Here is a 22,087-nt window from a genome sequence, read left to right on the forward strand (position 1 = left end):
AATTTAAATATGAACTCATAAAATTGTTTTATCAGCTTCAAAAGCTAATAACTTTGCAACTGCTAAATTTACTCCTCCCCCCACTTACCTTTTGTCTGAAGACCTATAAAATCATGTCTAAAAGAAATAAATTCAGTAGTAATAAATTTTTAAGTATAAGCTTTTAAAATGTGCAATTTGTAGTACTCTACCATGTGTACAATGATAAATGTTTGTACCGGTTAATGGAAAATGAGGACAGGAAAAGAAGCAATGGGCTTAAATTGCAGCATGAACAGTTTAGGTTGAACATTAAGAAAAACTTCCTAACCGTCAGGGTAGTTAAGCATTGGAATAAATTGCCTAGGGAGGGTGTGGAATCGCCATCATTGGAAATTTTTAAGAACAGGTTAGACAAACACCTGTCAGGGATAGTCTAGTTAATACTTAGTCCTACCATAAATGCGGGAACTAGATTAGATAACCTCTCGAGGTCCCTTCCAGTCCTACGATTCTATGGTAGAATGGGTTCAAAATGGGAAGTAATCAGTGATCAGTTGTTTTAGAAGTGTTTTGCCATTGGAACAATATCACAAAGTTCTATGTTTTGAGATAGAGAAGATTCAGTTGAAATTAGGAGACTGGCCACCTTGTAATTTTGCAGTCTTAAATGTTTTCAAATTCTAATCTTAACTTCATTGGAAATCTTGATTTAGCCATTTAGATACTGTATTAAATGTATTTATGTACTGAAAAGTGAAAGATCTTAACTGGGAACATATTCACGTGAGGGAAGTGAAATACCTAATTTTTATGACTTTCTAAAATACTTGATATTTCTTTAAGAAACTGAATGATTTCAATACACTGTATTTTTCAGTTCTACTTTGTTGGCTTTCATCATGGAGTTGCTGAAGAACTCCATTGCTATGCAAGAACAGATGCTTTCCAGTAAGGGCTTCCTTGTGATAGGATATAGTCTTGAAAAGGTAAAACAAAATCACTACAGATCTACTGCTTATCAGAATACTTTGGCTAATATTTTTCTGTATTGTCAAAGTTTAAAAACAGTTCTGTGAACATTACTCTAAGGAAGCTTCTTTCTTTTTTTAAACAGTCTTCCAAAGCCCATGTTACGAGAGTTGTGCTAGAACTATGCCTTGCCTTTGCTAAATACCTGAGTAATTTGCACAATGGAGTTCCCTTGCTCAAACAGCTGTGTGATCACATTCTCCTTAACCCTGCAATATGGATTCATACACCAGCAAAGGTAAAATATTTTTGGTGTTGTTAATCACTTATCAGTTCAGGTTAGTACACAGTAGATGGCGGTGGTAGTGATGATTCTGTTTATTCTCAATGTAGTGGTATCCCAAGACCCAATCCAGATCCCATTGTTCTAATGCTGTTTGCCTATAGGCTGACACAGAAGCTGCCTGAAGAGCTCACATTCTAATTGAAGGTTTAGATCAGTAGCATGAGACTATTTGCATTCCACTGACTAAGCAGCCATTTAAAATAGTATTGTCTACCTTCAATTCCACTTACACTTCTGCTATGGTGTGAATATGAAGTTTAGTGGATCTGTGCCAAATGATTCCAGATTTAACTATAATGTAAACCAATGTATCATTTCAGCAATACTATAGAATTGCTATGTATGTAAAATATACTGAGCCATAAAAACATTTGCCTGTGGTCCTATACAAAGTTGAAACCAGAACACTGGCAAAGATTATTTTTAACTCTTAAAAGAGCAAAAGACACCAAGTAATTTAGCACTCAGGGAAAAGTATGGAAATAGTATAGGGTTTTTGCAGTTAAAGCTACTGCAGGCAGCACTGCACCTGTTTTGTAGCTATCTAGGGAAATTTGTTTTCCATGGCTTTTAATCTGACATATTTCAAGAGCATGAAATTCACTTAAAAGCTCCTTCATCACCAGAAGGCTAAAACATTTGACATTCTGTGGTGAATTCCATAGGCTGAGCCAAAATTAGACACAAATAGGTTTTGAAGCATCATGAATGAATGATGTAACAGAGATGCAGCTAAATTAAGCCTTTATATAAGCATTGGCAGCATTTTTTATGTTTGTAGAAGGGGGAAAAATCAATAGAAATCTATAGGCTCATAACTTTATAATGAACTGTTTATATGAATTTTATAAACTGTTTCCCATTGAAGGCGTACTTTCAACTTGAAAATCCCACTTCTAGATAATATTCTCTCTACTGACTTTTCAGTTATAGTTTTTTTTCTCTTTAGTTTGATTTATGCATTTGACAGCTCATTTTCAGTGTTTATCTCATGTGTCAGTTTTTTCTAGCCAAACATAAACAGGAATACAAGAAAACAATTTCCAAGAGGGTGACAGGTTTCTGCTGTTGCTTCACCTTGTTTAGATCATGTTGGAACTTGCAGAGCTGTTGGTTGATCCCTGATAACTTCTGTTGGAGCACATGGTGTTCATTAATCCCATCCTGGATATAAGGGAGGTGGGAGTGGCTATATAGACAAAATAAGGGCTTGTCTTTAAAGAAGTTAGTGCACAGCAAAATAGGGTGTGAGTTACAGCATAATAGGCATACTGCACTAACTCCATGTGTGGACAGACATACTGCACACTGGAAGTGCATTTGGACACCTTTAAAGCATACTATGCTATCAAGCTAAAAGCACACAAAGACATTTTTAGTGTACAGTGAGAGTGTCCAAGGATTGGTGTGGACTGATCCTTTCTGAGGAGGGAACTATATAAAAACAACCACACCTGGGGAAAACTCTTGGGCTGGAATTTGTTACACTGTTTTTTGTAAATGAAGACAAACTCCACTCAGGGGATGAGTTTTGACTCTGTACAGTATGTCAGAGGCTGTGTTTTGGAAAGTGATCTGCTTGGACTATTACCTGTTCTTAAAGACTCTTCTAAAAATAAAAAATTAGACTGTGTTTTTCTTTTAAAAAAAACAAAACAAAAAAAAAAAAAACCCAACTATGTTATGTTTTAGGTGCTCTATTTGAAACTGGAATTGTTGAAATGTTACTGCAATAAAGCATTACAAAATGTCATTGTCCCTTTTATGATTTAGACATTTACTAATGTGAACAGGCAAATATAACATAGATACTTCACATAAGAAGAACTTTTTCCATAGGGAAGAATTGCACCAGGAATCTTTATTGCCCTTTCATTGTGTTGTGTAGAAGCACAGTGACATAGAATTATTATTCTGGCTGTTGGATGTTGCTATCAATATTGCCAGCCCCACACATTTCAATAAAAACATGAGTAAAGCCTCCCCAGAAATCATGAGATGGGAATAAAAAAGTGGAGGATTCACATTTTCAGACTTCTGTTCACAACAGCCATGAAGGTCAAAAGGTGTTGTTTTAAAATGAGATTCTGTCATATTCACATTACTCCAGAAGCTTGGACTTTTAGGATAACACCAAATATCATGAGACTTGTCATAAAATCACAAGAGTTTAGTAACTATTTGGCGATCTACCCTAGTGGTGTCTTTATTTACTCTGCTCTTTTTTACATTAGAATTTTTTAAATTGGCTAAAATTAAGAATGCCATTGCCTAATCTACTACCATTTTGACTTACCTTCCTGTTTATGTGAAATTCTAGCTGACATTTTCAATTTGTTCTTAACTGGGTGCTGTAGGTTCAATTGATCCTGTATACTTATCTGTCTACTGAGTTCATTGGCACTGTTAACATATACAATGCAATTCGGCGAGTTGGGACAGTTCTTCTGGTAATGCACACCTTAAAATATTACTACTGGGCAGTGAACCCTCAAGATCGCAGTGGTATCACTCCAAAAGGTGTAGGTATGTATATATCATTTACCCTTCATCAAAAAATTATCTTTCTGAACCACTTCACTTTAAGTGCACTGTTTTTTGGGGTGTTTGCATGGAAGGAATCCTTGCTATTTATTCTCCTCAAGGTTTTGGGGATTTTCATTTGGCAGAAGGATTCAGCACACCAGTTCTAACCACAAGCTTTGTCCATAGGGTGCTTTATGAAAGTTTTTTTTGAAAACCCTCAAAACCCTGAGGAGAATAAACATGTTCCCCAACCCCAGTGAGCTATGTACATTATTAGAATATGTCATAATGGGGATGGGGTTAGAAGTGCAGAGCTAGGCTTCTTACCAGCATTTCACATGCTCAAAGATATAACCTATTTATAGCAGTACTGGGCCTCCTGAAGCTTCAAGGACATAATTAGACACAGTGTTGAGAATGAGGGAGCTGAGAACAGATATGGTGAGTCCATGTCACAGGCACAGAGCTCAGAGATTGATCGGAGATGAGAATGAGCCTGCTTAGTCCATACCACAGAGGCAGAGTGCTGAGATAGGATGGAGTGCTGAGAACAGGCATTCAGTGCATGTCACTGACATGCAGCACTAAGGCCTAGAACATAGAGCTGCCTAGGCTTAATGCAGACACCCACTACTGAAAAGTGAGGTTGGCAGGATGGAGAAAGAGCAAGCTCAGTGCATGGCATGGAAACGCATCACTGAGACTGGGAGAGGGAAGGAGAACAGCGAACTGAGATGATTTATGAAATTAACTTCTCTCAGAAGAGGTGTTATAGCTTGTATTCATCTCCATGGAGTCCAACCCATTGAGCTGAGACCACCACATGGTGATGAATGTGGCAGCTCAAGCCTTTGCAAGCCTTCTGAGGGTAGAAGGAGGAATTCTGGAGCTCCCCTCCTGGTGGGCAAGGGGAACCCCAACCTTTCCCCCCCATCTTTCATTCCCAGTTGGAAGGAGAGTCTCTGGGATTTCATATCACCCTTTCTTGGAGTGAGGGTTGTACTGGACTTCCTCTTCGTATAATGCTGTCTTCAGCTGGTAGTCGTGCTCTTCAGAGTCCCTCATCTACCTCGTTACCAGCCTGTGGTGGGAATGAGAACAGGAGGGATCTGGTAGCTGCAGTGCATATAGGTGTACCCATGAAGTTCCCTCATGCCCATTCTCCTGTAGGGACCCCTTAATCCTGTTCCTCTCATTCCCACCAGCTTCTCAAACAAGGGAAATTCACTAACAAATTTTGTGGAAGGGAAACTAAGTTGGCTTGATAGTGCATTTTTACCCTGGAAGGAACGAAGATTTTTTGTTTTTTGTTTTTTTTGTTAGTGAGGATTTGTCCACTCATAAACTTGAACTGCTTTAACTAAAGGTATGTTTCTTAACCAATGTAATGAAATGGGTGCAAGTTTGTGTAGAATGCTCTTATTTCAGTTGAATAGCTTATTTTTGCTGTCTTTGAAACCTTTATTTATTTATTTTTCTACAGGATTGGGCTAAATTGAATAAAGCACGCTTAAACCCAACCAAAGTACATCTACAAAAACTTGCACCAGTCTAACTAAACTGGTTTAAAACCACATCTGTAGTTAAACCAGAGAAACACAAAGCCCCATAGGGCTGTTTGAATTTGTACATTCTGTTAAAACTGGGGTTGTATTTCCCCTTCCCTGGGCATAGCTAACACAGTGAATATCCTGGGGAGGAGAAAAGAGCTATGATATTTGGGTCTTTAAAATGTTTCAGTGACAGGTTACATTGGGAGGAAAGGCAGTGAAATTTCTCTGTTGGGTCTCCAAATTGAGTTTCTCTAACTTGCAAGATAATGTTTGTATATAAGAGGTGTAGGGATACCTCACAACACCATGGATGTGTCCATAACATGCTAGTAGAAGCCCAAGCAAAAAAAGCTATTTTGTACTGATTAATACTATCGTGTAATCGTCCCCTAGAAACTCTATTTGAAAAAAACAAACATACAAAAAAACTAAATATCTAAATCTAGAAATACTAATTTAAAGTTCTAGTATCAGCTTTAACTCATTCTTTTACCTCAATCCATGATGCATATGCAATGCATAATTTTGACACTGCAAATGTTTTCACTGAAATAAAAAATCATTAAAAGCATTTTTAATATAAGAGTTTATAAAACTTTGACAAAACCTTACTTAGGAGTCTTAATTAATGGTCAGTTCACTACATGATTAAATGTTAAAAAAACATATTTTCTATGGGGAGCAAAGAAAATCAGTGCATTTAAAATTGTGCTCTGGCATATAAAGATGTCAAATGTCTTACATTTTTTCAAAACGTTTAATGAAAAATATATGCTTTAATGACAAGATAACAATAAATATTTCACATGCAGTAGATGCAAAATGTCCATCTTTTTGTGTGTGTTTAAAGATGGACCGCGACCGAATCAGAAGGAGATTTTATCTCTGCGAGCATTCTTATTGATGTTCATTAAACAACTAGTGATGAAGGTAAGGCGACTAAAAAATGGAAGTTCAGTTGTCCGTGTTTCCTTTCCTATGAAATAGGTAACATTGACACTTCTCTGCTATGTACCTCTCCAATATATCACCTCATCAATTGTTTAAGAATGTTGGAAATTTGGTGATTTTGTAAGTAAATAAGGTACTTGAAATGACACTGAGGGTAATCCTCCCATTTGGCCTGTTATTCTAGACAGCATGAATTAAGATATATTTTTACATTTAAACTCTTTGTTGTCAAAAGTAGAGCTGTTGGTATGTAGTTAATTTATGAACTGTTCACCACCAAGGGGAAAATAAGAATTGGCTACTTGAACAGATAAATATATATCTAACAGTGGTAGTACCAGATGCTTGAGAAGAAGCATTAAAAGGAACAGAGTAACTAGCAGCAGTAGGCTGTGTGACGGGGCCAGCCCTGACGGCTATAGGAGGGTGCTGGAAGGCATATATATCAGCCCCAGGCTTAGCAAATCCCTGTTCCCTGGGTGATCCAGCTGGGGCTACTCCAGGGCAATTAGGCCAATTAGGCCAGCTGAGGCCAATCAAGGAGCTTGCCCCAGCAGTTAAAGGCCTCCCAGTCAGGCAGATGGGGGCAGCTGAGAAGGAGTTGAGTGGAGGAGCGGAGCAGAGCTCTGCAAGGTGTGGAGCCAGTGGAGGAGCTAGTGTGGGTGTGGCGAGAGCACCCAGCCACGGGAGTTAAGAAGGAGCCCGTCCAGGCAAGACCAGAGGACGCCAGCCCCAAAGAGCCTGAAGGAGGACCACAAGCCGGGGGGGGCTACAGATGAATGACCCAGGGAAGGTAGTAGCCCCTGGACTAAACTGTTTGAGGCTACTCCTCGCAGGGTCCCTGGTCGGGGCCCGGGGTAGAGGGCGGGACCGGGCCCCCCGATCCCACTGCTCCCACCCGGCCACACCACCGGCATAGCCGTAGGGAGCGCAGACCCATGGGGCCGAACAGGCCCACCTCGCCACAACTGGTGTCAGGAGTGGGATTTGTGCGCAGTGGCTAGAGAGAGAGAGAGAGAGAGAGAGAGAGAAAAAAAAAAAAAAAACCCACATCCCTCCCTGCCATAATGGAGGACGAAGTCAAGGCCCTCATACAAGCCATGGCAGCCCAGCAAGAGGCCACCAGGGCTCAGATAGCCACCCAGCAGGAATCATTGCAGCTCCAGCAAGAGACTAACCAGTTAGTGATCAGCCAGGCCAACCAGGACCGGGCTCTCTTGTGAGAAGTGGTGACCCACCTGAAGACCCTGACCTCCCACACTCCTAGGCCAGAGGGGATGCGAACACTGTGGGACACCAGCTATCTGCAGAAGATGCCTGTGGAGGATGATGTGGAGGCATACCTCCTCACCTTTGAGATGGTCGCCACCCATGAGGCTTGGCCCCAGCCCAGTGGGCCTATATTCTCGCCCCCTTTTTGTATGGAGAAGCCCAAAATGCCTATTATGACCTGCCCGCAATAGCTGCAGCCTACTACCACCAGTTAAAGACAGAGATCCTGGCTCGGGCGGGAGTAACAATGGCTGTGTGGGCCCAGAGATACCACGACTGGAGGTACCGGGAGGACAAGGCCCCGCGGTCACAACTATTCAACCGTGCCCATCTCACACAGAAGTGGCTGCAGCCAGAGATCCACCGGCCAGAGAAGGTCCTTGAGATTCTCGTTATTGACCGGTACATGAGGGGACTACCGCCAGATCTCTGCGCTTGGGTAGGCTAGAATGACCCGTCTTCCTATGATGAACTAGTTGCCCTAGTAGAGAGACAGGTAACGGCCAGGGATCTTACCCGACCCACCAGAGAGGACTTGCCCCGGGTCAAAAGGCCTACTCCAGTTCCTGGGATCCGGACACCCAAGAATTCAGTGAAGACCGGGCGGAAGATGAGGGAAACGGAGGGCCCTCTGGAGGCCACCAAAGGATGGGGTGACGTGGGCAGAGAGTACAGGGTCAGATCCCTTAGCCCAAAGGATAAAGGGGTGCATAGGGCCTCCTACCGGTGCTATGCATGTGGAGAGTGGGGACACATAGCTGCCTAATGCCCCAATATGGAGGAACCCATGCAATGTAACCTGGGCAGACTCCTGCAGCCTAATCCACCTTGTGGGGGTCGCCCTAACCCCACATAGGTATACGAGGCCTGTGAAGCTAAACGGAGTTAAGACCCTGGCCCTGGTGGACTCCGGGAGCGCCATTACACTTATCTCTGGGAAATTTGTAAAGTGCAGCCAATTGACACAGGCTAAACGCACAGGGGCGTTCATGGGGCTGTTAGTTACTATCCAACTGTCCCAGTGGATATCAAAGTTCCGGGAGGTGTCACCAGGATGACAGCAGGAGTGGTTCCTAGGCTTCCATATCCGGTACTCATAGGAAGAGATTTCCCAGGGTTTGGAACCCTACTTCCCCTGGAGGGGTCAGAGGAAGGGGAGGGCCTTGAAGCTAATGGATTAGCCTCCCTAGATGGCCACCCCCCGATGTTCTCCGAAATTGCTGAGGATCTGTTCCCGGCCCCAGGGACGGGCCGAAAGACCAGGGCCGAAAGGAGGGCAGCCAAGGCACTGGGTACAAGGATCTTGGCCCAGGGTTTGAAGCCAGCCATGGTAGGCAGGCAGACCTGGGCCGCAGCTAGAGAAGCTGCCCTGAGAGAGGAAGGGCCCAAAGCGAACCCCGAACCAAATTGCACCAGACCAGAAGTAGAGGTGGAAATGGGTCCCTTGGAGCTTGGACAACCTGGATCGGCACGAGAGAACTTCGGCCGAGACCAGGCTGAAGACCCAAGGTATGTCAGTGCCAGAAAGGACGTGGCAGAGATAGATGGAGTGCCTGTGGAGGGGAAAACTCGGAGTCCGGGGCCGTATTTCATGCTAAAGGGGGATTTGCTGTATCGGGCTACAGAAATGAACCAAAGAAGCACCAAAGAGCCATGCTGTGCTTGGCCCACAGCCATCTCTTTGGAAGGCACTTGGGGGTAGAAAAAACACTGGCCCAAATCTTAGAGGTTCTTTTGGCCGGGCATACATGAGGAGGTTCGGCGCTACTGTGCCACATGCCCTGAATGCCAGCTACACAGCCCCCAGCCTCACTTAAGGGCCCCTTTAGTGCCCCTCCCCATCATCGAAATCCCGTTTGAACGGATTGCCATAGATCTAGTGAGTCCCTTGGAGAAAATGACTCGAGGCCACCAACACATACTCGTCGTCCTCGACTATGCCACCAGGTACCTGGAAGCTGTCCCCTTGCGGAATACCATCTCGAAGGTAATCGCGAACGAGCTAGTGAAGATTTTCGCCCGGGTGGGGCTACCCAAGGAGATATTAACAGACCAAGGGACCCCATTCATGTCAAAACTGATGAAGGACTTGTGTACTCTCCTACATGTGTGGGCCCTACGGACTTCTGTCTACCACCCTCAGACAGACGGCCTTGTAGAAAGGTTCAGTAGGACCCTCAAGGCCATGATAAAGAAGGTGGTAAGCCGAGATGGAAAGGACTGGGGGTCTTGTTGCCGTACCTCATGTTTGCCATCCAGGAGGTTTCTCAGGCCTCCACAGGGTTCTCCCCCTTTGAACTACTATATGGATGTCACCCCCGGGGCAGCTTGGACATAGCCAGGGAAATTTGGGAGGAGAAGCCCACACCAGGGAAGAACGTAATTGATCATGTGCTCCAGATGAGGGACTGGATAGCCCGAGTCACCCCCATTGTATGGGAACATTTGGAAAAAGCCCAGAGGGCCCAGCAGGTCCACTGTAACTGTCAAGCCACGGTGCGACGATTTCATCCAGGGGACCAGGTAATAATACTAGTCCCCACCGCCGAAAGCAAGTTGTTGGCCCAGTGGCAGGGGCCCTACGAAGTGGTTGAGCCCATGGGGGAGGGCGTTGCAAACAAGAACAGATCTATCCCATCAACTTATTAAAGCCTTGGAAGGCCCGGGAAGTATGTGTGGCCTTAACTCACCACCTTGAACAAGTGAAGATATCCCTGGACCTAACACCAAACCAGAAGGCTGAGGCATTTGAAGTGGTAGCCTGAAACCGGGATGTCTTCACAACTAGGCCAGGACGAACAACGGAGGTTGTTCACCCTATTATCACAAACCCCGGAACCAGGATTACGATGAGGCCCTACCGAATACCCGAGGCCAAGAGAGAGGAAATTAGGGCCGAGGTCAAGAAAACGTTGGAGCTGGGGATCATAGAAGAATCCCATAGTCAGTGGTCTAGCCCAGTCGTGCTAGTGCCTAAACCTGATGGCCCTACAAGGTTCTGCAATGACTTTCGCAGGCTCAACGAGGTTTCTCAGTTTGACCTATGCCCCGGATAGATGAGCTCGTGGATCGATTGGGCAACGCTCGGTTCTTAACTACCCTGGATCTGACCAAGGGATATTGGCAGGTCCCTCTAGCCAAAGAGGCAAAGAAAAAGACCGCGTTCTCTACATCAGATGGGTTGTTCCAGTATACTGTCCTCCCCTTTCGATTACATGGGCCCCAGCTACCTTCCAGCATCTAATGGATAAGCTGCTGCGCGCCCATGCTGACTATGCAGTCGCATATCTGGACGACATAGTCATTCACACCCCAGACTGGGAAACCCACCTGAGGAAAGTAGAAGGGGTATTGAACACCCTGAGGCAGGCTGGCCTCACCGCCAATCCCACCAAGTGTGCCATAGGTCTAGCTGAGGCTCGATACATTGGATACATCGTAGGGAGGGGTGTGGTGAGACCCCAACTAAATAATCTAGAGGCTATCCAGAATTAGCCCCAGCCTAAACGGAAGAAGCAGGTCTGAGCATTTTTAGGTGTGGTGGGGTACTACTGGCAATTCATCCCGCATTTCACCTCCAGAGCCAGCCCTCTGACGGACCTGATAAAGGCCCGGGGCCCAGAGATGGTACGATGGACCACTGCAGCCGAAGAAGCCTTTATAGACTTACGGATGGCCCTCAGCAATGACCCCATACTCCTCGCTCCCGACTTTACAAAAGAATTCATCCTGCAGACCGATGCCTCTGAGGTGGGCTTGGGTGCGGTCCTATCGCAGATGGCGGGAGATGAGGAACACCCAGTAATGTACCTCAGCAGGAAACTCCTCCCGAGGGAACAGTGGTATGCAGTTGTAGAACGGGAGTGCCTCGCTGTCAAGTGGGCTATGGAAGTGCTCCGCTACTACCTGCTGGGCCGCCACTTTACCCTTGTGACTGATCATGCTCCCCTCCAGTGGATGCACCGGAACAGGGAGAAAAATGCACGGGTAACCAGGTGGTTCTTGTCTCTGCAACCTTTCTGGTTCACCATACAACACCGGGTGGGTAGTCACCATGGGAATGCCGATGGCCTGTCCCGAGTGCACTGTATGACGTCCCAAGTTGCCCAACCCAGTGGGTTTGAGCAGGGGGGGGGGGGGATGTGTGATGGGGCCAGCCCTGACAGCTATAGGAGGGTGCTGGAAGGCATATATATCGGCCCCAAGCTTAGTAAATCCCTGTTCCCTGGGTGATTCAGCTGGGGCTACTCCAGGGCAATTAGTACAGTTAGGTCAATTAGGCCAATTAGACCAGCTGAGGACAATCAAGGAGCTTGCCCCAGCAGTTAAAAGCCTCCCTGTCAGGCAGGTGGGAGCAGCTGAGAGGGAGTTGAGTGGAGGAGCGGAGCAGAGCTGCTATAAGGCGTGGAGTCAGTGGAGGAGCGGAGTAGAGCGGAGCAGAGCTGCTGCAAGGTGTGGAGCCAGAGGAGGAGCTAGTGTGGGTGTGGTGAGAGCACCCAGCCATGGGAGTTAAAAAGGAGCCCGTCCAGGCAAGACCAGAGGATGCCGGCCCCAAAGAGACTGAAGGAGGACCACAAGCCGGGTCGACGAGCGACCCAGACGAGCGACCCAGGGAAGGTAGTAGCCCCTGGACTAAGCTGTTTGAGGCTACTCCTCGCAGGGTAGAGGGCGGGACCGCTCCCCCCCGCTCCCACCCAGCCACACCACTGGCATAGCTGTAGGGAGCGCAGACCCACGGGGCCAAACAGGCCCACCTTGCCACAGCTGTTGTTGTTTATGCAGACAAGCCATTGGAGGATGATGAAGAAGAATACTATTTCGTCACAGAGGTCACGGGTTCCGTGACTTTAGGAGACCTCCATGACTTCTTCGGCTTTAGCTTCAGCCATGAGCCATGTGGCAATCTGCCGGGGATGGCACCTCCCTCCTCCTCATGGTCCCGGCGGCCATAGCTCCTGGAGCCCAGTTATGGCACACAGCATCTACACTGATGCTTTGTCAATCTAACTTTGCTATAAAAAGCTCTACCCCTCTTATCGAGGTGGTTTAATTTTGTTGCCAAAGTAAGGGAGTTTTGTCAATGGGGGGAGCATTGTAGTGTGTACACCACCACTGCTTTGTCACCAAAAGCTCTGTAGTCTAGACCAGGCCTAAAAGTCACAGACCAGTCACAGGCTTCCAAGGATTTTTGTTTATTGCCCCTGACCTTTCTGTGACTTTTACTAAAAATAACTGAGACAAAATCGTAACCTTAATGATGACACATGCTTTGCCAGTGGGCTTCAGAACTATTTGCCAGATAGCAGAAGACTGTTGAGGAATCCTGGGTTCAGTTCCAGGTTCTGGAGGGAAACATGTGCTAGTGGTTGTATCTGCTTGTATCTGCTTCTGCTTGTATCCCTGTGCTATGTTCTCCTCTGTCTGTTTCTCTTCTCTCCCCACCATGTTTGTCACCCCTCTGCATTTGAGTCTCAGGCTACTTCCTCTTTCTCCTCTATTCTGTCTTAAGTACCAGAGGGTAAGCACTGAGAACAAAGGAGACAGACTTCCTGCTCTCATTTCTGATGCCAGGTGCCTCAGCAGTCCCTAGGAGTAGGGAGGACCAATTGCAGGAAAAGTCCTACTCAGCCCCTTGGCTGGAGCATGCTAATAGCAGATGAAATCTCTGGGTGGTTTAGCCACCAAACTCCTTTACTGAGCATTTGCAAACTGCTTTTTTCCCCTCCAGTAGCTTATAACTAGGCCAAATTTGGCAGATTTTTCCAGGGACAGTAAAAAGTACATCTATCTTGTGGAAGTGAGTTCTGCCAGTTAATTATTCACTGTGAAAAGAAGTATTTATTGCTTTAAATTTGCCTTTTAATTTCATTGGCTGTCCATTTCTTCTCCTATTATGAGGGGGAAGAATAAGAAACTCTCAATTCTTCTTCTCTATATCATTTATTGTTTCATATATGTCTGTCTATATGTCACTTTCCACTTTTATCTATTTTTGTAGCTTAGATCCTTTGGTTGTGAAGCCTTTAGGGCAGAGAACCTGTTACTTTAGAAGCTGTGATGGCACCTTAGATTAACGATAAATCTCTCTTGTGTAGGTGTTCTGTTTTCTATGATACTGTCTTGTGTAGTGCTCTTTAATAATTATTTTGTTATACCTTGAAAGATGTTAGATGGTGTTTAAATTTTATTTTTTTGAGGATTATGGAGTGAAAGAAGATGAACTGCAGGCTATCCTCAATTATCTGCTCACAATTCATGAGGTAATTTTAAACTTTTTATATTGTTTTTTTGCTATTCCTGGTAAGGAAGCAAAATGTCTTGGAAGTTTTTTCTAATAAAAATATCCTTTCTTGCCACAAGATGGCTTTGCAATAAGAAATAACAAATGCAGTCCAAACTTAGAGTGCAGTGTGTTGAATTACCAATATCCTGTACTGATTTAAACAACTATGTTCAGTAGTAGATTAAAGTTCATTAAGGTAGTAAGTCAAAATAGTTTCCTATGCTATTCAACAACCTGATCTACAAGCAGAAATACAGATGGCAAAACTGACTTTAAAAAAAATCCTTGTTTTATTCTATGTAAATAATATTTTTGGTTTTCTTTTTCACCTTTTTTATTCTGCTTCATAAATAAAAAATTGAAAATGTGAATTAAAACTCAGAATGTTAATGAAGTCTAAGAGAAGCTTGTAAACTTAATTGGGAGAGAATATTGGTTACCATTCATATATCTGCATCTTCATATTTTAGCACCAGGAAAAGGCACTTTATGCCAGATGTAACATCAAAGACAAGGGAAATGGGAACATAAATCTAACTGAACTAATCTCTTTAAGGGTGCTTGAAATGGGTAAAATAAGGAATTAATTGAATTTCACTTCAAGCAGTACAGATTTATTTTTCTTTTGCATTTACATCTATATTTATCCTCTAGTGAGTCTCTACTCTGGTACTGGATTGAGTGTACTTGGCTGCAGCATGAAATAAGCAATCCAACCCTTCTCCTTTATGCAGAAATGACAATCTGGGTAGCAGCTATGGACTTATGTACAGGAGACTTAGTGTGTGGCAATCTGGGATGTGACTCTACAGCGTGCTGATTTGCTATGTAGTAACTGGCCATGTGGACTCTGCTACCACACACTAAGAGTTCTGTAGTCAAAGCATGTTATGGAACTTCCATGCATGGTAGCAGGGGCCACATGTCCAGTTACTGTATGGCAAGTTGGTCTGAGGAAGTGAGCTGAGGCTCACGAAAGCTTATGCCTGCTGAAATTAAATTTGTTAGTCTTTAAAGTGCCATAGAACTCTCGTTATTCTAATCTTGCAAGTTAGCTACTTTTAAATTCAAATTCTGTGATTTATTTTTTTTTTAACAGGATGACAATCTGATGGATGTCTTGCAGTTGCTCGTTGCTCTGATGTCAGAGCATCCCAGTTCTATGATTCCTGCTTTTGATCAGAGGAATGGATTACGGTAAGTTAAACTTTATGCATAGGCAAAAGAACAATATTTTGATGATATTGCTACTCACCAGAATTCCCATGCAATCTTAAGAGTCCTCTCCTAGTACTACAGCTGCAAACTTCTTCTTTTGGGTGATTTTCAGGTATTCTCGTGGGCAGAGTTGACATGGGGTTTATTACTGAGGAATTGTTAATGCCTTCAAGCTGTCAGTCATGCTCAGATAAATAGTAGTCAGTTTATTGTTAGTCTATACTAGTCTGTTCATCATCGTCCATTAACATCCAGCCTCAAACCTCCCTTTCTAGGTCAGTTCATTTAGCAGCTAACTGGGCCAGCTCCAGCTAACTAGATAACAGATTTCTTCTGATCCATGTTAGCTTTTTTACTATTATTTTTTTTTATTTCTCACCCTATTGTGTGCAACCTACTATTCACAACTTCTGCCTAAGTGTAGGCCATGCTCAATATGTTGAGAAATGCAGTTTGATGATAGTGAGTAGTAGTGGTTGTGAAAGGAGCTATGACATGCTATTTCTAGTAAAGCTCAGTAGAAGAATTGTTGATAAGAAAATGGCACTAAATTAAGTTTTGATTTTATTTTGTGGCTCTCAATGGGTGACCACATAGCTGAACTTTTCTAATTTAAAATGAATCCTGCATGGACATCAGTGTAAGCATACAACCAAATATAAGAACTGTTCCTAGAAGGGTACCTGCCGCAGTAATTAACTTACGATATAGAGGCATATTCTCAATTCAGACATTTAGATGGAACTGCTGAATAATCCTGAGTTATATACTTTTTTCCAGTTCCCCCAAGTCAAGGAGTCATTCAGTCATGTTCATGATTGTTTCCACCCTCCTCTTAGTGCTAGTTTTTTACCTCTTCTGTTCAGCTTTGACTTTATTTGTATGGTATTGTTACATTCTGGGAAACTAATAAAAATTCTAAATAATAAAGTATTTGAATGCTATGGCAGGTCTCTAACGTATTGTATTTGTTTTTACCTAACAACTGGCAATAAACTTTTTTCTTTTTATTAAGTAGCATAGGGGCAACACAGTATGAATAGTGAGTCAGCTATGAGAAATCACTTAGTTTTCCTATCTCATTTGTTATATTTCTTATGCCTGTACTGTCCATTTAACTAGCTGATTATATGTCTAGTGGAAGTGTTCTAAAAATTTAAAAAGCTGAGTTAAATGATGCTTTCTCTCCATGTTGAAAATAAAAATACATTTTTTTTTCACACAGGCTATATAAATATTTGGGTGTTTTTTCTTAACATTAAAAATCAAATATATTAGCTAAGAAATAACCTATATGGAAATTTAATGTTTTCCATGATACTGGATAGCCCTAATGGTGTCTTGTAAGCTGCCATCTTGTAAGGACTGAGAAAATTGGGCTGTGTTACCTTCCTTCATCTTTTGTGCTCGGCTGATTATATCCCAGCTGGTTACATTCCACAGCTGCTTTACTCAGGTTAAACCACTTCTCGTATTGCTTGTTGCGAATAACTGCTGACTCTTCACCCTCTGATTCTGATACTGAAGAGCATGGGAGACCTTTTCTTTTGTCTGGGTGTTCTGGGTTGTGGTATGGTGGCAGCTGCATTTATGGAATAAATTTGGATGTGGGTAAACAAGGCGATCCACTTTGTTCTGTCCTTAAAAATATCAATAGCCAGGCATTAAATGGTATTTTTATGTTAAATAATATTGGCCTTTTCACTAGTTTTGATACTAGTAGAAATGCTTTTGAATCTTTCCAATTTTTTCCTTTCAAGTTTTAAAAGCTTGTTTTCATAAAGAGGCACATGGCCCGAAATGTTCACTGCATAGATTGTGTGGGACTTAGTTATCTGCATTCGCCTAATCACCATAATTTCATGGAACATTAAGGAATTAAATTAAAAAAAAAACTTGAGTTTATCACATTTGGACAGAAGCCAAGTGGAGTTAACACAAATTCAAGAGATGTAGTTAATACAGGGCTCCCACATTTGGGGTGGGAAGGGAAGGAGAGAAGGGTACACTTTACCAGGGGGTGAAGGCCCTGGCTGCAACCCCCATTACCATGAGGAAAAAAACTTTCATGGCTCATGAGATTGTATGTATGGGATGAAGGATTGGGGTATGCGTGTGGGTGGGAGCCCGTATTACGAGTTTGTACTGGGCCCAAAAAAATTATGCTTGAGCCTTGAGTGAATATCATAGACATAACCAAACTAAAATCAAATGAGTTGAAGGTACATCACGATGAAGACTGCGGCACTGTTCTCATTAGAAAAAAGAGCAATCTTAATGTTCTGAAAATGAAAATATTTAGTCAAAGATCAAGCTCCACTGCATGTTTTACTTCATTACAAGAGCTTTACAGTCTATGTGATCAAAGAATTTCCTTCAGTATTTTTCATATCAATGGAATTAGACCAATACTCTGACATTTTACCAAACAACTCCCTTGTTCATTAAGAGTTAAACAATTAATAAAACAATATACTAGAATTTGTTGGGACCCTTAAAAACAAGTTGAGTAATGACCTACATTAACTAAACGTTCAGTGCACACTGCAACAAAATATCTGAAAAAATGAGAACAAAGAGATTATCCTATGCTCTCTGGTTGGTGTCCAGGCATTGTGGAAAAAGAATGACTTGAATGCAGGGGTATGTCGAGCAGGTTGGGGGTGGTAGGAATGGGGTGGACAGGGACGTGTTAGAGAATGGATGTAGAAAGGGACAGGCTGTGGTGGGGACAGGACGACAGAGGCAGGAGGACCTGCTACCATCAGAGCACACTCTCCTCCAGAATCTGTGATAGAATCCAAGATTCCTGAGGTCCAACATTCCTCTGCTGTCAGCAAACAGTTGTGTGACCTTAATTCAGTGCCCTTCCGAGCATGCGTTACGATGTAGTCTTCAATCACATGATGATGTGCTATTTTTCCACAGGACCCCTGCCTCACCCACTGCACAGAATGGACTGGCTGAGAGGATGAATCAGGGTTGTGCAGTGAAGGATGTTGTTTTCTGCAAGGCAGGGGTTCCACAGATGTTGGAAAGTGTTCAGTGAATGAGGCAGGGGTTGCAGTCAGTTGAATATGTCAGTTGAATGCTGCCCTGGAGAATTAGATTCTGTCCCTGCCTCTGCCACAGAATTGCTCTGTGATGCTAAGCAAATCACTTAAACTGAACTTTTTACAAGTGGTCACTTATTGTGTTCCTCACTTTTCTTCATTCCCAACTTGAGACAGGTATTGTCAGATTGGCAGAAGATTCAGTTCTCACAACTACAGTTGAAGTTAATGGGACCTGTGCTTTGAATATATAAAATGCTATAAAAAGCTAATTACTCTGAAAAATCAGACTTTAAGTGCCCCAAGTTGGGCATACTTCGTAATGGACACTTATGACAATACTGGCCGTACTGTCTCGTTGCCTCAGTTCCCCATCTGTAAAATGGAGATGTACCACCTGACCTCACAGAGGTGTGAAAATAAAATAATTAATGTTTGAGAAGCACTGAGTTACTACAGTGATGAATGGCCTAGAAAAGCTCATGTGGAAATTAATAATTCTGAAAATTCAGTGCAGTGCTTGGAGGGTGTGGTAAATAAGGCAGGGGCCACATGCCTAATGATTAGGATAAAAAGAAATAATGAATATATACCTATTTCCTGAGCTCTCATCCTTCTTGTGCACTGAGTGAGGTAGAGGTCCTGTGGGAAAAAATAGTAAGTGACCATCTAAAGATCATGGTTGCGTGAGCAACCTTAATTCTGGCATTTGTTTCTTTGGTATATATTTTAATATAGTTTTTTTTTTTTTGGTATGTTACTCTCTTTGTAGCCAGGAAAAATACATATTGTTTAAATAATTAAGAAAGGAATACTCAAAGTGCTCAGTGTGTCAATTTCTATATCATATGAAGGATGCAGCACATCATCCTTTAGCAACATAGTGGGACATTGATTCAGTGCTAGCTGAGATGGAAGCATGAGTGTTGCTCGTTTTCCAGTCAAAATTTTGAATTAGAAGTTCAAATATAGATATATGCTCTGGAATAATACTTGGAAACTCTGCATTTCTCATCAGTATATTTGCATGTTGTCGCTTTTAATTTTGTGAGTTCCAAGAACAAAGGACTGATAAGTGCTAACCAGCCTTTTTACCTTGAGTTGATATTGTAAGGTACAATGCATGTTCCAGAGTTGACAGGGATTTTTTTATGTTAAGTGGCAGTATGATCTGAAGAAAGATCAATGACAGGGGAACAATACTTTTGGTCTTCCCAAAAGGAGGGGAGTATATATGTACATGTGCAATTTTGTATGTAAGACAGCTCTGCTAAAATTCCAATGTGTTCTTTCATTAACTGTGGTTTTTTAATTAAATAATCTGAGGTGCAGAAACCAAATATAAGTGAAATGAAAAGAATGCCAGTTGACATTGTTTTTTGCCATCCTTCTCAAAGCTGCCATAAAGGACTAGTAAGGGGCACAAATGTCAAATACTAATATTGTTAACAAATGTCTAATACTAACTCGTACGGTTAGCAAAACTGCTAGTTAATAATAACTAATAATAATTAATAACCGTATTAACTAATTAGTTATGACACTATTAGCTAAAAGCTAATAACTGTTAGCAGAACGGAGGCTTTTTGTAGCTATTCCATAGCTAGATGCCTTGACAGTACAACAAACATAATTTGTTTGCTTTTTCTGTACTATAGTCTGAGTGAGAGATCAGCTGAAGACCGATTTGAGTACTGAAATTACAATGCCCTTTCCACAGATACTGTTTTTATGTCAACTGATATTTTTAGGGACTCTATCAGAATTCAGATTTCAAAATTCCCACGTATAACTTTAAAACTTAACAGTACAAAGTACTATATAATTTAGGAAAATGTCATCCCATATTTCTAAATCTTATCAATATCTGTCACTTTAATTTGAACCAAAGTACAAACTTGTTTGTAGTATGCTTTAGTTAATTTGTCAATGTAGAAATTCTTAGTTGCTATTTCAGGCAATCTTTGTCTTTTGTTTGTTTTAATTTAGGGTTGTCTACAAACTTCTAGCATCAAAAAGTGAAGGGATCAGGGTGCAAGCTCTAAAAGTGATGGGCTACTTCTTAAAACATCTTGCACCTAAGTAAGTACTGGTTTAAATCTGTAGAAAAGGGACTGTTTCTCTATATATGCTGTTACACACATTTAAAGTGTTCTGTTGGCATGTAACAGAATAAAAACTTCTACACATAGTAGGTATTGTTCTTTCCTCAGTGTCATTCAATTTGTTTTTTTCATAAACCATTCCCTATCTAGTGGAATTACTCACAACTAGGAACTTGTCATAGCATCAAAACGGGCTTCGCCATCAAGCTTACCTAGTGATTTGTGACACGTCAGTTTATAGGTTTATGTTTTTAATGTAACATGCTTGCATAGTTCCAACTAAATATATAGTAACAATTAGAACAGTAAGATTAGTAGCAAATATTACCAACTCTGGACTCAACTGAAGGAGCCTTAAGAGTGTCTTATTTTATCTTTATTTTAAAATTGGCAAAAATATTAAAATGAGTATCTTCTGCTATATGCCTAACACAGTACACCTGACAAGTTATGTGATTTGAAATTTAACCATGGTAAAAGGTTTTCTTAATGAGCTGATGTTGCCCTAGCTCAGATCTAAAACACATAGGTATTCACGGATTGTTGTTCGGCATACAGCAGAAACACTTCTGTAAATATTCACTTTGATGTTCTTACCAATTTTATAGTGAAGATGAATAAAGTAAGAGATTCTTAAGTCAACTAAACAGAGTCTGGGGTTGGTAACTCTAGCTTTAATCCATTCTAATATATTTTCGCTGATCCCCCTTTTTTATGCCCCAACCATCCAGAACACAAATGCATAGCCACCTGGTATCTGTTAGCCTACCGACATCTGTCTTTAATTAGGGCTTCCACCTTCAGAGGTGGCAAGGAGAATGAACTTTGCATAGATCTTTCAATTTTTGTCTTGAAACATTGGCCCTCAGCTTTTATTGTAGATCTTGGAAGTTATGTAGTTGTCCAATTGCAGCAGAAAGTACAACATAAGTTTCCACCAACTTATTTAAATGGTGGAAATTGCTGCAACTGCAGTTAATATAATTACCAGCTAATGCTCATGGTCAAGCAGTCTTTGTGAGTTGAATGGGGAAGTTGTACTCTTCCCTATATCATTATCAAGGGTCCCCCAAAGTCTGACTCCAGCTCTGTGGGCACCTGAGAAGAGGTAGGACGTTGGCACACAATATGTGAGTGACCCCTGTCACAGTCTATGTCAACATTGCAGTCAGAGGTGTGACTGCAGCATGTGTACACATACCTGCTTTGGTCTAGCTAGTTTAAATACCAGAAGCAGTGAGGCTGTGGCAACACAGGCTGGACACCCAGAACCCTGAGAATGTATATGAGTGGTTGACCTGTGCTGCTTGCTGCAGCTTCAGTGCTATTGTTGTTTGAGCTAGCTGGGGTATGTTCACTTTTGCTGCCGCCACAGCCCTGATTGCAGTGAAGATATAGCCAGAGGCTCAGATACTGTACCCTCCAGCAGTCATGTTTTCATCAGTCCCCAGTGGGCAGCTTGCTTGTTATCTTTGGCAGCTAAGGGTTCCTGTGTCCCAACGTTCCCAGAACGGAGAGACAACAAAATAAAATGCTGAAACACCTTCACCAATTTAGCACTGCTTCAGTGTACACATACCTAACACGTTAGAGACACCTTAATTTACTGTCTGTCTTTCTGTATTTTAGGAGAAAAGCTGAAGTCATGCTTGGACATGGATTATTCTCTTTGCTGGCTGAAAGGCTGATGCTTCATACAGGCTTAATCACCATGACCACGTACAATGTCCTGTTTGAGGTAGTAATATACTGTAGTTGGAATCCAATCTTCTTAATTACTTAGAAGACCTTATAAAATTGCTTGCATGTTTTGTGCTAATATGTTCCAG

At 42.3% G+C, this 22,087-nt stretch overlaps 1 protein-coding gene across 8 annotated transcripts in view; it reads left to right on the forward strand.

Annotated features, from left to right (window-relative positions):
• Nucleotides 1-22,087, forward strand: part of LRBA (LPS responsive beige-like anchor protein) — a 576,880-nt gene that overhangs the window by 86,097 nt on the left and 468,696 nt on the right. For 6 of the 8 annotated variants that reach the window (XM_067551903.1, XM_067551904.1, XM_067551906.1 and 3 more), the window contains 8 exons: nucleotides 860-968; nucleotides 1,097-1,249; nucleotides 3,655-3,823; nucleotides 6,227-6,306; nucleotides 13,797-13,859; nucleotides 14,982-15,079; nucleotides 20,143-20,235; nucleotides 21,888-21,996. In XM_067551903.1, coding sequence (XP_067408004.1) covers nucleotides 860-968; nucleotides 1,097-1,249; nucleotides 3,655-3,823; nucleotides 6,227-6,306; nucleotides 13,797-13,859; nucleotides 14,982-15,079; nucleotides 20,143-20,235; nucleotides 21,888-21,996 — 874 coding nt within the window. Of the gene's footprint in view, nucleotides 1-859; nucleotides 969-1,096; nucleotides 1,250-3,654; nucleotides 3,824-5,177; nucleotides 5,190-6,226; nucleotides 6,307-11,975; nucleotides 12,052-13,796; nucleotides 13,860-14,981; nucleotides 15,080-20,142; nucleotides 20,236-21,887; nucleotides 21,997-22,087 lie in introns of those variants that run through there. The other 2 variants (XM_067551909.1, XM_067551910.1) reach the window with 2 other exon arrangements.

This window comes from Emydura macquarii, unplaced genomic scaffold (genome assembly GCF_026122565.2).
Source record: "Emydura macquarii macquarii isolate MOO-44397 ecotype Brisbane River unplaced genomic scaffold, CSIRO-AGI_Emac_v2 contig_1363, whole genome shotgun sequence".
In the NCBI taxonomy this organism is placed as follows: Eukaryota; Metazoa; Chordata; order Testudines; family Chelidae; genus Emydura; species Emydura macquarii.